The sequence below is a fragment of the Coffea eugenioides genome, chromosome 1, assembly GCF_003713205.1.
Source record: "Coffea eugenioides isolate CCC68of chromosome 1, Ceug_1.0, whole genome shotgun sequence".
Taxonomy (NCBI): domain Eukaryota; kingdom Viridiplantae; phylum Streptophyta; class Magnoliopsida; order Gentianales; family Rubiaceae; genus Coffea; species Coffea eugenioides.
This window is the reverse complement of record NC_040035.1, coordinates 36833290-36847449: the sequence shown is the minus strand read 5'-3', so window position 1 is coordinate 36847449 and position 14160 is coordinate 36833290. Positions and strand designations below refer to the sequence as shown.

The 14160-nt window shown below is 32.3% G+C and overlaps 1 protein-coding gene across 2 annotated transcripts; it reads left to right on the top strand.

Annotated features, from left to right (window-relative positions):
* The first annotated feature begins 2448 nt into the window (after window positions 1–2448).
* Window positions 2449–6346, top strand: LOC113763676 (THO complex subunit 7A). Of its 2 annotated transcripts, none has more exons than XM_027307582.1 (3): window positions 2449–2576; window positions 3099–3723; window positions 5996–6346. In XM_027307582.1, exons 2-3 carry the CDS (start codon window positions 3130–3132, stop codon window positions 6125–6127), a joined length of 726 nt encoding a protein of 241 aa, XP_027163383.1. In that variant the 5' UTR covers window positions 2449–2576; window positions 3099–3129; the 3' UTR covers window positions 6128–6346. The 2 variants fall into 2 exon arrangements, with proteins under 2 accessions (XP_027163383.1, XP_027163376.1); XM_027307575.1 differs by having other exon boundaries at window positions 2449–2606.
* Window positions 6347–14160: the final 7814 nt, after the last annotated feature.

Below are 14160 nucleotides of genomic sequence, written 5' to 3'. Positions count from 1 at the left end.
GACCATAATAGGTGAACATGTTCACATGCTATAACCATTAATTTATAACTCTGATTTGTCTCATCTTCAATAAATTATCAACATCAAAACAAAAATTGGATTTTTTTACTCCCTAAATATTCCATTGCATACAGATAAAAAAAATCGTCCATTTACGACCACAACAACATATTAGAAAACCCCAGTTTCTTGTTCTTCATTTAAATTACACCATAATCAAGATTACCACACAATCATTCAATAATTGTTGTATTTTATTGCACCACAACCCATTTAACGTAAATCAACAAAATTTTTGCCGATTAACATAAAAACTTACCATAGTCTGGTGCCTACCACCCCGTTTCTTCCCCTTCGTTGCCTTCCATCTACAAGGATTCACCACTTTAATACGTTCTAGATTAATAAGAACTATAGTTGACAACACATCAACAATATTCCTTGGTTTTGTTGCTCTAAGGGTTTAGGGCTTGAGAGCTTTGGCACTATTTTGTTCTTTTGAAGAAGCAAGTAGGTTTTAATTAAGATTTTTTAATTGTTTAATTTATTTGTTAGAAATATATTTTTGCGAGTGATCTACCAATTCTACCCTTAAAATTTGTAACCGGATTGTTAGATGGTTTAATTCACAACTGAGAGTTGATTTCTAGGATGTAAAAACTTGGGTTTTTAAATGTGAAGGACCAATTTGTTTCGTTTTAAATGTGAGGGACGAAAAAAAATTTTTTACGAAATGTGAGGGATGTAACATGTCATTTTCCCTTATAATAATTGAGTTTACTATATTATAACTTTGGAATCCAAACAATTAAAACCATTGAAGAGAAATTTCATGTTATTGGTATTTTTGTTTGTTTGTTACCTAAGTAGAGCTTAGGCATTGATCATAATTTCTTTCAAAAAAAAATTACACATACATATACACACAGAAATGCGCACATATTTACCAAATTTTTCATTATAATTAAGAGTTATTTATAATTGAACGATATAAAAATCTCAAAAAAAGGAAAAATTGAAAGAAAAGTATGCTTCAGTTATTATCTTCTTTTTTTTGGGTGAATAACACTTTGCCTCCTGAACAAAGGAAGTAGTCACACTTTATCCCTCTCAACTTTATATACATATATATATATATATATATATGCATGTATGTATGTATTTTTAACCCCCATGAAGGCTAATCAAAGTTAGAAATACAAAAAAAAAAAAAAAAGTGAGTGCAATGACATTTTACTTTTATTCATGAACTTATCTACAACTTAGTACCACTACATATGTGTGCGTGTATGTATTTTTAAGCCCCATAAAGGCTAATCAAAGTTAAAAATACAAAAAAAAAAAAAAAAAAGTGAACGCAATGACATTATTACCCTTTTATTCTTGAACTTATCTATAACTTAGTATCACTTCCTTTCATTACTAAAGATTTACATCTTCTCTATTGTATTAATTGTATAAAAATGTCATACTAAGAAAAGTTAAAGACGGTTAATATTTGGTTTATATCCTTGAAAATTTTTTGTTAGACTAATGTTCACTTTTATGTATGTTTTATTCAATTTATTAGACTTTAAGTCAAACAAAATGGATAAATAACACAATACTAAAAATAAATACAATTGCCAAAAATTTCAAAAAAAAAGGTGATACTATACTCATTTTTTTAAAGTAGTCTTTTATTATTTTAATTTCTTTAGCTTGTAGACTAATATTGTTGTCATTTTTATTTATCAAATTAGTCCAATATTAAATTCCTAATCAAAGTGACAAAAAATATTTGATATGCTTTATTTTTAAATCTAGAGAAGGAAAATGGAGATTAAATCAAATTTCATTTTTTAAAAAAGAAAAGGCAATAATAGTATACTATAAGTATATCAACAAAAAATAAAAATAGTATTAGCCTAAAAGTTCACCTAAACTAAAATAATAAAAAATTACTTTTTTGAACAAAAAACAAGTTTAGTATTACCTCTTTTTCCAAAAATGAAATTTGACAATTATGTTTATTTTAGTATTATGTTATTTATCCTTTTTGTTTGACTTAAAGTATAATAAATTGAACAAAACATATATAAAATTGAATATCAACCCAACAGGAAAAAATTTTAAGGATATAAACTAAATACAAACTTTTTTTTTTTTGCTTTGCTTAGAGATTGTTGTATAGTTGATACACTAGAGAAGATGCATACTTTTTTAACAATAAAAGGAATAATATTAATTTATAGATAAATTCATGAATAAAAAGTTAATAAAATCATTGCACTCACTTTTTTGTACTTCTAGCTTTAACTAGTCTTCATGGGATAAAGTGTATATATTTAAAGTGAAAGAAGGTAAACTATAATTACCCACTAAGTTCAGGGGGCAAAGTGTTATTAACCCCTTTTGTGTCATTGTACCGCCTACCCGGCATCCATCAGGACCATTAACCCCATCTTCTCCACCCAAAAGTAAGAACTCCTGATAGCTAACTTTAGTAAATCGTTAAAAATCTCTTGTAAGCAATTTCACGCTTTCATTGTCCCTTCGACCTCTTCCGCAGCTTCCTCTGTTCTCCTCCACTATTGGTATGACAAAACCCCTTTCCCAAACCCGAGGTACTTGAAAAGTAGTTTCCTTTCTATTCTTTCGTTTATGTTTATGCTGTTTGGATTGTTTGCTTTGTACGCATTCATTTGTATCTGTGGGTGTTTTTCTTTTCTTTTTTTTTTTTGTTTTATCAATTATGTTAGATTACTTATGAGACTTAATTCAGCTGGGTTCTGAGGTGAAATTTTTTTTTTCGATTAATTGGTGAGATTTATCAAATTGGGGGTTAGGGTTTTATCTGGGTTTTTGATTTTCCATTTGAGGACAGGAAAAAAAAAAGACTTGATATCACGCACTTGTCAATTTTACTTTTTTTGTTATTTAAATATAAATAACATTTAATAGAATCAAGTTGGGGAAATGGAAATTAAAACATGAAAAAAGAGGGACATTTTTTTTTTTCCTTTTTTTGGTTATACTTTGAGTTAGTATATTGTTGAAGTTTTGTTAGGTTCATGGTTGATATGTGTGTTGATGGAAGCGAAATGGTGTTATTGCAGGATTTTTGTAAAAATATAAAGAATAGGCTAAATGTTGGTTAAGGGCAGGAAAGTTGCTGGTAAAGGAGAGGCAGTGGCAGCACATTATGCTTTTGGCCCGCTTGAAGATGATATTATTATAAAGCATAGGCTTTTAACTCGTACGACAACTACAAGGGGTGAACCACCATTGAAGAAATTACAAAAAAAATTTACAGCTTTTGCTTTGGAGGTTGAGAAGGAGGGGGATAACTATGGTGATTGTGAGAGACTTGCGAAAGCATTTTTGCAGGAGTTAAATACTTTTGAGATACCTTTGCTGAAGAGTAAAGCGGTTATAGATGCAAATGTTAGGGAGAAGGAGAATTTTAATGAGTTGAAAGATGATATAAACAAGCAGATTTTGCAAGCGCAAGATGATATTGAGGATTTGAAGAAGCAGCTTGAAGCGAGTAAGATTGAGAGGCAGCATAAAGAGGAGTGTGAGGCAATTAGGAGGTTGATTGCTTTGCAACCACCAAGGTCAGAAACTCAGAAGGTCATCTCAGAGCTGGAGAGAGAGATTGAGTTATTGGAGGCGGAGAACACTGCTGGTTCAAGGACGCTGGAGCTTCGGAAAAAGCAATTTGCACTTCTACTGCATGTGGTATGTGATAGTGATTTGTAGAAAATTCGTGCTTTTTTGTATTTCATTGTGTAAATTTTGCAGGCGCAAGTGAAATTAAAAACACTTCTTAGTGCTTGCATGTAAAATTTAATTTGCTGATTGGGGTTGTCCTTTTTGTGATTCTCTTAATTAGGTCAATGGGAATCCTACTTAATTTAGATGGTAGCTAAGTATTCTTTCTATGGTAAAACTCTCCCTAACCCCAACCAGCGAGAGAGGGAAAGAGAGGAAACAAATTGCAAAACATTGTTATGTGTTTCTCCTCCTCTATGTTGCTGTAATATAAGAACTTTCTATCTATTAGGAGGATATGCCATTGTTTTAAATGTTTTCTAGAGTTGCTGATTTGGTTCAAATAGTACAGTAATGATCACCCTTTGATCCATGTACCAGCTAGCTTGCATTGTGCGAAACACACTTTTATGCTCTATTTCTTTTGGAAATCAATAATCCGTTATGCTAGTTAACTGACCACTACCTTAGTAAGTATTATTGTTCATTCTTTTGAATGGAGGGCTTGGGATATCAAGATCTCATAAACAGAAAAGTTTTAAGGAAAGCAGATGGATTAATTGGGTGTGGCTAAATTTTTGTTGTGGTTTACTTGATTCTGAACTGTTAAAATTGGAAGTTTCCCCCTCAAAAAGGGGACTTATAGAGGCACTTATATTTCTTGGGATATTAGAAAGCATCAATAAATCAAAGGGCCACTATTTGAACATTGTATTTATGTACTACCTGTTGTATTCAAATTAATCTGTTGATGAAGAGCTCATGAGGTTGGAGTAGATTCATTGCTTTGTTGATAAGAACTAAAAAACTTGAGCCTTTGGAAGGTAAGGGTTAGCAAGTCAAATGAAGCTGCCTTTATAGTGGTCTTGGATATTGTGGCCCTTTCTCCCTTTATGCATTGAAAAAGAGAAAAAGGGAATTTATGTTTTCTATATATATCTTCCATTTCAGAAATCGAGACTTTGTAGAATTGTTAGTCACAGATCAAAGGTGTATGGTTTGGTGCAGATTATGAGTTGGAATCATAGGTGCTAATAATTGCTGCTTGGCTGTCTCTTGTGAATGATTTGGTGCAAAACTATGGTTGGAAATTCAAGAAGACAGCACTGTCTAGGTTAATGAAAACATGAAAGTGTTGGGGTTAGGAAAGCCCAGGGATGCTGAAATTTGATGTTTTTTAAGTTTGAATTCAAAACATAAGTTGTTGCTGCAATTAAAAAGCAAAACTATGGGGCTTCATAACGATGTTATGCAAAATATACTGAGGGCCAAAATACAGTGAAGCAGGTTAATGTTGACGATTAGCTACTAGTAGCAGGATAGGTGCTAAGTGCTCAACATTTGTGGGAAAGGGGCTGTACAGCCTTATTATTTCTTTCTCCAACCAATCAACACAGTAGTGATAGTCTTCTGCAGTAATGTTAATCTTGTTTATAACCATGTAAATGAAGTTTTGGCCATCTTCATGATCACTTGCAAGAATTGGATAAGCATTAGTAACAGAACATTGAGGTATATGAGTAGTGAGGGCATAGCAGTTGAAACAGGATACTTTGTAATGTACTGAATATTGATGACATCATATACATGTTTATTGTCCTGTGACACCTGTAACTTTTGCTAATCTCCTTTTGGCATGATAACATAATATTCTCCTTGGCTCCTATTTCTCTTTCATACTTTTATTTATTTTTTTATTTATTGGATTTTTTGCATTTCTAGATGTGTTTAACTCCACTGGCTGATTTTAAAAAGATAACCAGCTACAAGAAACTTGTGTCTCTTAAGGGATTCTTTTGACATGTAGCTTTTTCTTGTGCTTTTATCACTTTTTTTTGTTAATACTTTTTGAACTATTTTGACATGAGTGTCAATTCCAAATCATCCTCTTAGACATCACTATTGTGGCTGTTGTACTACTTGCTTAAACTTTTGTCTCTTTATGGTATCATCAACCACAAGAATTTGATGTTCAACTACATTGCTAAGGATGTCAATAAGTTCTCAGAATTTTTGTAGTGTTCTAGTTTGTCATTACTATTGAGAATGTAAATGTGATTCTTCAGCTTCTGGCATCCTGCAAATCACTCAGTAGGATATATAATTGATTTCACATCTTTGTCTACGAACTTTTACCGTACATGATACCTAAAGCTTTTTGGCGCCTTTCCAAGTAACAATCAATGTATTGCGTGACTTGTTCTTTTACTTAATCGTGACCTTCAAACTATTTTTGCAGGTGGATGAGCTCCAAAACACGATAGAGGAAGAGCAGCGTAGTTTGGTTGAGGAGATGCGAATGGTAATTGATGAGCATAAGAATGGGGTGGAGGATGCTAATGGCGGTCCTGAAGCCATGACTGTAGACTAGAGGGATACATTGCATCTTGATGCTTGTATGATTCTCTCTTTGTTCATCTCATGGTACTTTTAGTTTGACTGTTTCCTGTTTCTGTATGTCCAAATTGAATTTCTTATAGTTTCTCTTTAATCAATCTCAAAACACAGTCCACTTTGCCATTTGTTTTTTGAATACTATAGGTAGATCCCCAAACGTGCCTCCCTATCTTCATAAGATTCAAGTTACCAATTTGATGGGTCCACACATTTTCCACCTTACTACACATCTTCAAAGCTTTTTCAGATTTCATTTCCGATCTGTACTATTTAGTATTGTTACCTCCAGATTAGATAGTCATTATTAATCCGGCTTGTTTAGCCCAGGCCTTCTTGTGTTAGTAAGGAGGGCTTTCTGAATAAACTTAGGAGGCGCCTGGTTCTTGCTCTGGAACTGGAATTAGATATGGAATTATATTATATGCATAAAATCAGTATGGGTATGAGCTACTTGAATTATTGAAATTACTATTGCTTGGTACAATTCTTTCTAAAATGGGTATCAAAATTGTTATTCATTTTTTTTAAATTATTCGTTTCTTTGCTGGATTCATTCAAGTCTTCAACAACCAGCACCAGCCACCATCCCACCACCGCCAATCAAAACCTTCTTGCCGCTTTTATTTCTTTGTTCTTTTTATCTCCAATCACCAACAGAAACTCGCAAGTCATATCTGATGATGAAGCAACTTGGTGTTTAGTATTTCCTGTCAACTGGAACCTTAACTAAACCAGGAGTTTGTTAATAACAAGGCGGATAGAATCAAGGCAAGTTTGAGTGCACAGGGACCAGTTTCAAGCTGACTGCCGAGGTTTTCAACGTCCAAGCTAGCAGCCTCATGGATGATGGTGGTGGCTTCTTTTCTCAAGTCAGAATTGAAGTCCTCAAGATCGCGGTAGTAATTTTCGAATGCTAATCTAGATTTGTAGGTGATGGACATGAAAAAGGAGACAAAGGTTGTACATGAGCTTGCCGTGATGGATGAATTTTGGAGGGCCACATTCGGATTTTGGGGGTGAGGATGGAGTGGATGGATAGGAGCGAGGGCAATGGACAGTTTTTGAGACACCATGGAGGAGGAGATGAGTGGTTAGAAGCGAGGAGGGGGAGGAGGTGATGGAGCCAATGGCTAGGGGAATTAGGACTCAAAAGGGAACCAACTGAGCTGGCTCAGTTGGCCACCAGATGAGGGACTGAGTCCCTCCCTAAGCGTAGGTTAGGGGGTTGAACTCTACTAGCTGCGTTTTCTCTCAAGAATTTTTTGAATCATGGCCGAAGGTTATTAGCGTCTTTCGAATCTCTCAATATATTAGATAAATCTATCCTCCTCTCCTTTCTCCGAGTATAAGACCAATTATAATAATGTTATATTTATATAAAAAAAAAAAAAAAAGAAAGGACTTAGAAGGGCAATGGATAACAAAATGTGAAATGAAAATTATCTAGGAATTGGAATCAAAATAAAGGAATTTAACAACCCCCCCTATGAGGTACCAATTTTTAGAATTCATTTCAAAACTTTAAGTAACATAACTACCATCCAAGAACTCAAAATGGACATTATTCCAATTTTATTCATTAAAAAAAGTTGATCCTATATAACAAGAAGTAAGGTGATTCGAGAATTTAGATGCGGGCCTAAACTTTTTCTTCTTCTTCTTTTCCTCCACTATTGAGTTGTACCTTTCGAATTGCTTGCTAGCAAATCTTGTTCGATTCTCCCCAGCATGAATCAAGTACAAGCAATAAGGACTCGTCTATCATAATAGCACCACTTTTGTTTCATATCAATATCAATCTTGTTAACAAATTTTAAATTTTTGCTAATCAACAATCTTAGATTGAATAAAAATTGGAGATGTACAATTTTTGAATGATTAAGGCATTTGTGCATCATGGAGATAAAGCTGCATATTGTCATGTTATATTGGACAGTGTTTTGTTATATGTTTTGTTTTTTAGGAAAGTGTTTTGTTATATTAATTGTCACCATAACTAAAAATATATTACTGTACAAGTTCTTATGCACTTAGGTTACAGTGGATTGCAATTTTCTAAAGAAAAATTGCTATATTTTCCGTAAACACATTTTTCAATCACCTTTTTACTTCACATATATCAAATCGTTACAGTAATTTTTCTGCAAAAAGTCCATAAAAATGCAATCGAAACAAAGCCTTATGTTGCTTTTTTAAAAGTCTGTTACAGGTAATGAGTTGATTACAAAGTGAAGGACATTGCAGTGATTTTATTGCACCAAATCATTATTTGTACAGAGAAAGTTGCAATGCAATGCTTCACTCACAGCCTTGCCACTACTCCAAGAGCTTCTTTCCTCCAATCATGGAGTGCTCTGTTATAGTAAAGATCCCATGAGTTCTTTCTTTTCCCTGTGGTATTGGTGGTTTTGAGCCCATTATGTAATTGTCCAAATAAAAGTTGCACATATCTAAATTCTTGTTCAGTTCCCCTTTTTCTTGTCTCCTAACTCTTCTTTTTGAAGAGGTTCCAGTCTGATCTGATCTTTTTAATACCCTGCAGAGATTAGATGAAAATGCAAATGAAACCCCCTAGAATCTTCTGTGGATGGAGAAGAAATAAGCTCGAATATAAGTCGAGTCCTATACGCTATTAAATAACTTAGTTAATCATTTTGAACCCGTGATTTCGCTCAAAAATTGTTGAAATGACTGATACGGGAAATAGATTCTATTGTTAGAAAAAGGGCAGCTGTACTTTGAAACCATTGGCCATAGAATTCAAAATACAAGAAAAATAAGGAAATTGCACTCCTTTTGTACTAAAATTTTGGCTCTGTCGATGCAGTAGCAAAATACAAGGTCTTGGGGAAGAAAACTCTTTTCTAACTCCTTGCTTTGGGTTTGGTTTGTCAAATTGAAAATCGTGCTTTTCACTTGGAGAATGTATGCCGACCCCATTCATTGGCTTTGTCCTTGGGAATGCTATGTTTAATTTTCTTAAACTTTCAATTTCATGTGGCTCAAATGAAGGTTGTGTTGTATGTAATTTGCTTGTATTTTTGCCCACTTTTGAATAAAAACTATAACTCATCAAAACAATTAGATCCTTTTCCTCATTATCCTTTTGTTTCTCTCCTTGAGAATCAATCGAAACAGCGTAAATCAAATCCCTCCAATTTCCCAATTTTCCTTCCCTTCCCTTCCCTTCAATCCAAACGGTGTCCTTGAGGTGAAGTGATGCCATACTAAATTAAAATTTATCATACAACCGTTAGCTATTCAATTTCCAATAAGATAAATGATGGTAGAAAAGAGGTTAAAGACTGTTGGAATTGTTATTTTTAGGAGTTTCACAAAATATATATATACATTGTAACGATTTGATATATGTAAAATAAAAAGGTGATTAAAAAATGCGTTTCCGGAAAAAATAGAAATTTTTTTGTGGAAAACCACAATCCCAACATAATGGATTCAATTAATTCAATGTTAGATTTTAGTCAGCGGAATCTTAAGCTTTTACAAACAACTAACAAAGATGACCATGAAAGTCGTTTGTTTATGGGTAACAACTAACAATATAGTGATTTTTTTGTAATCAAAAGCCACAATCATATTTTCCAATTATCGTCAAACACTCCAATTCACTATCATCCCTTCAAAAGAAGAAAATTCCAACAATGCCATATGATTGGCCAATAACAATCTAGTAATTTGCTAAGAATTGCCCTGTGGCCGTGCTGGACACTCAAGCAATTGACCGCAGTCAAAGTCTCGGGTCCGTGAAGTCAATTTACCAACCGGAGAAGTTGCGTTTTTCCAAAGTGTTCTTTCCTGGAAGTATTCGTGTGGTTGTTGTTGTTGATAAGAGTGCCGAGTCCAAAGCTATACAGCATGGAGAAAACTATCCATCCAACTCCGAAATTATTTCCTTTGTACTTTTTTGGCTCCTCAACAATACATATTGTCATAAATAAATTTCTCAATGAAAAAAGTGTCACGTTTAAGGATTTCTGTCAAATTTAGTCGTCAGTGCAAAATAGGAAGATGAGTAAAAGTGTAAAGAAAGCCCTTAGAAAAAAAAAAGAGACATTTAAAAAAGGTGTATAAAAAGCCCTTAAAGTATTTTTATTATCAAGTTTTGGCCCTTAATCTAAATTTTGTCTAGAATAGTTCGTGAACAAAGTGTATGCTTTTAACCCTTCTGGTCATTTTAGTGGTAAGTGCAGTCGGAATCAAAGGGTATTTTTGTCCAACCACTTAATATAACCATTGGAACCAGAATCAGAAAGGTTAAGACCAAAAACACACTTCCCTATTTGAAATCCTTTAAACTATTTAATTTTTTAGTAGACAAATATATCTTATGATGATTTTTACATATTAAAATTAAGGAATGATTAAATCCATGTCACTTTGTTCTAAATCCACACCTTATACAAAAATCAAACAATAAAATCCAAGAATCAATAAAAAAAATTTCCCAAAGGAAAAACCGATGCTTCTACTAGCAAATCTTTGATAAATAGGGAAATAAGTTATCAAAATTCCCAAGATACTGAAATCATTTTTTTCCTCAATAGATTGTAAATTTTTTCAATTAGGCTTCTAGTCCAACACCCAAGTCCTACATGAAACTCGCTTTATTGCTTGAGAGTACGCTATCAAATTTCCCAGAACCTTCAAATTTCAATACGAACCAAAGAAGCTAAAGGACCAACAACCATAACCATCTCTTTAAACATTTTCAATTTTTAATGCCTTAAATTTTTGGAAGTATGATATTAAATCCTCAAAACCATCTTGTCCACAGAAAAGTATTCACAATTAGCTGTTAGTATATTGTGATCGGTCACATCATGGTTGGATTGCATTTTTCTGGATTTTTTTGTAGAAAAATTACAGTAGCGATTTGATATATGTGAGGTAAAAAGTTGATTGGAAAATGTATTCAGGGAAAACGTAAGACAAGGATGTTTCCTAGGAAAATGACAATCTTGGAACAATTTTCTAAGAATCTTTTTCACGTCTTTTTCACTTTACCAACAATGTGTTCCCTGTTTGTTTAAAATATCCTCTTGATAATATTCCATAGTTTTTCCCTTAGCCATTTTTCTATGTTATCAGTAGCTTATCTTTTTTACACAACAAATCATATATATGTAGTATATTTGAAGGTAGTGCAAGGTGCAAACTCTTTTCCTTTCTTGTCTACCTTTTGACCATGAAGCGTGTTGTGTGAAGCACATTGGGGTGGGAATATGAGTGGGTTTACTTTTTTATTATATTTAGTGTAATCAGACTGCAAGTATTCTAGAAGAAAAAATTACCACTTTTACTTTGGTCATTGGTTGAACTGTGGTTTATTATTATGGGATCTAGTGATCAAGATTGAGATATTAAAAATTAGTTCTAAGGTTGATATTACATGTATTCTTATAAACGAAATATGATAATTTTTTTATACACTGTCAGTGTATAATTTTTTTAATACTAGTTTGTTTAGATCACACCACATAATATGAATTCAAATTTGAATTTTAAATTATACACATGTAACATACATTCAAAACTACTACTATGAAAATATTACTACACCGTTAGTACATAAAATATTAATCCAACAAAATAACGGTTTATTATTAATTATGTGTTCAACAGTTTAAAAACTTATGTACCATAAATCAACAAAGGATCTGAAATCCCTTTTTGTGTAAAAAGAATGACAAATTTCAGCATTAAGAACAATCAATCACTCCATAGTGATGGGATAAGTAGGGAACCACTATTGATTTTATTTAAAAAAAGAAGAAAAAATTACTCCATAGTGAGTTTTTTTTTATTTTTTTGTCTAAAATGTTTGATTTTACTCTATTTTAGAAAAATATTTAGACAATTATTCTTATCCATTTGCATACATTAATAAATAAAAAGGTCTTTAGGCATTCTTTTTTTTTAAAAAAAATTAAATTAAGAAAATATCTAAATACAATAAAAAAAATTTTGAGTGTGTGAATTATGGTAGATTAGTTGCAAATGATCACGTATCCTCATGCGAATGAACACGTGTCCACTAGCCCAGCTTGTATACACAGTAGTATGGAATGAATAGATCCGCTTAAGATACGGACAGACGCTTACTTCTGTAACTGAGCCTTTTGTTTAATACCGTCAAATACTTCTGAGGGATAATTGCAGAAACCTCCTCTGAGATTTCTTACAGTTGCACTCATCTTCTCTGAAATTTGAAAAATAGCACTAACCTCCCCCAAACTTAAGATTTTGATAGCAACTTCAGCCCATGCTAAAGAAAATGCTATTAAAAAAGTTTTTTGGGAAGTGAGATAATAATTTTGTTCTATTTGTACTCTTTTGCCTCTTGTGAGGTAGTATTAATAAAAAAATGAAAAACATTAAGAGATGGAAATAATTAGTGAAACTCCGAGGATCTATGTGCAAAGAGAACAAGGGTAGCAGTAAAATTTGGAAGAAACAACAAATATATGTTCAAAAATATGAGGTTTTAAAGTATATAAAGAGATTGTTGATCAAGTAAAAAAATTCAATTTTAATCAGTATAAGAGAGTTTCTTATTATCATGCTTTATAGTATATCGATCTCATACTATTTACCATATTTCATACACAGTTATGTTCTTTCATGATAAATACAACAATTTCATCCTACTATAACTAACCCTACAACTTTATGTATTAAGTTTAGATGATAAAGGATTGCTTACCTATCATCTTTTAATTGCTACAAATTTTTAATAGAAAAATCCTTCGATTTCGCCTTGATTTCTGCTATCTTTCTCCATTTGTTTCATAAATACATATGATGAAATAAGTTCAACCAAAACTACCAAAACTTAATCGTTTATGAAGTCTTATGTATAGGTTTTTTTCTCCTACATTTTCTTGTTTATGCTTCTCTTCTATGTAGAAACTATATGATTTGCATTGTCCTCTCAAGTGTTGTCAATCACAAAATGACACCATGTTGGAGCATCAAAATGACACCATTTTGTAATTGTACTTATAGTGCCTAATAAAACAGAAAATAACCGTTAATCTTATTTAATTAGTTATTTTAAACTTGTTTATTGCCATAATTTTTTTTGCCTCAAATTTGTTTACTAACAATTTTAAACTCTTAGGGTATAGAAGTGAATTTATTCTATCTTATGTCAATTATAGGCCCCAAATTCATGCTAGGGGAGTTTAGTGCTATTTTTCAAATCTCAAAGGAGGTGAGTGCAATTGTTTGAAACCTCAGGGGATGTTTCTGCAATTATCCCTACTTCTAAAGTATGACAATGGCTGCAGCTTTTCTCTGACGAAACAATCCAACTCGAAAATTTTGTCTTTTTCTATTATAATAATTTCGTGAATAATTAAAAGTACGATAAAAACCGTAAATTTGTCCCAGCCACGGCATTGGTTACTATTATGCCTAATTTTAACGGGTATCCGAACTCGAGACTTCAGGTGTTATTTTTAAAAAAAATATATATAATTAACTTGTAAAAGTGTCGACATGAAGGTATACAATAGTCATGACTGTATATTCACGTTATAAGTTCGGTATAATTAAAATATGTTATGGTGGGAATAAAAACTTGTGTTCTAATTCAGGATCTTAAGTATAACTTAAAAAGAAAAGCTTCTTTATTATGTATGTTTCATCGATTTTTTGATTCAAATAATGGAGTAAAACACCTTTCAAACTCTTTCCTTCCAAAACTAACAATGAATTTTTTATATCATAAGTTCTCTACACACACATATATATACAGAGTTTATTGCCAAAATAACTTTTTTTCCAAAACATATCTTCAAAGTAATCTAATTTTAAAATTTATTACCTTTATAATTCTTTTTTTGCCACTTAGGCTGCATATATATCAAGATGGAGATAGAAACACCCTCCATTTCTCTTTCCATCTAATATCTTCTTCAATTTTCTCTCTAAGCCTTCCCGCATTTTTTCTTTCTATATCTTTCTCTTGTCAAACGTAATTAT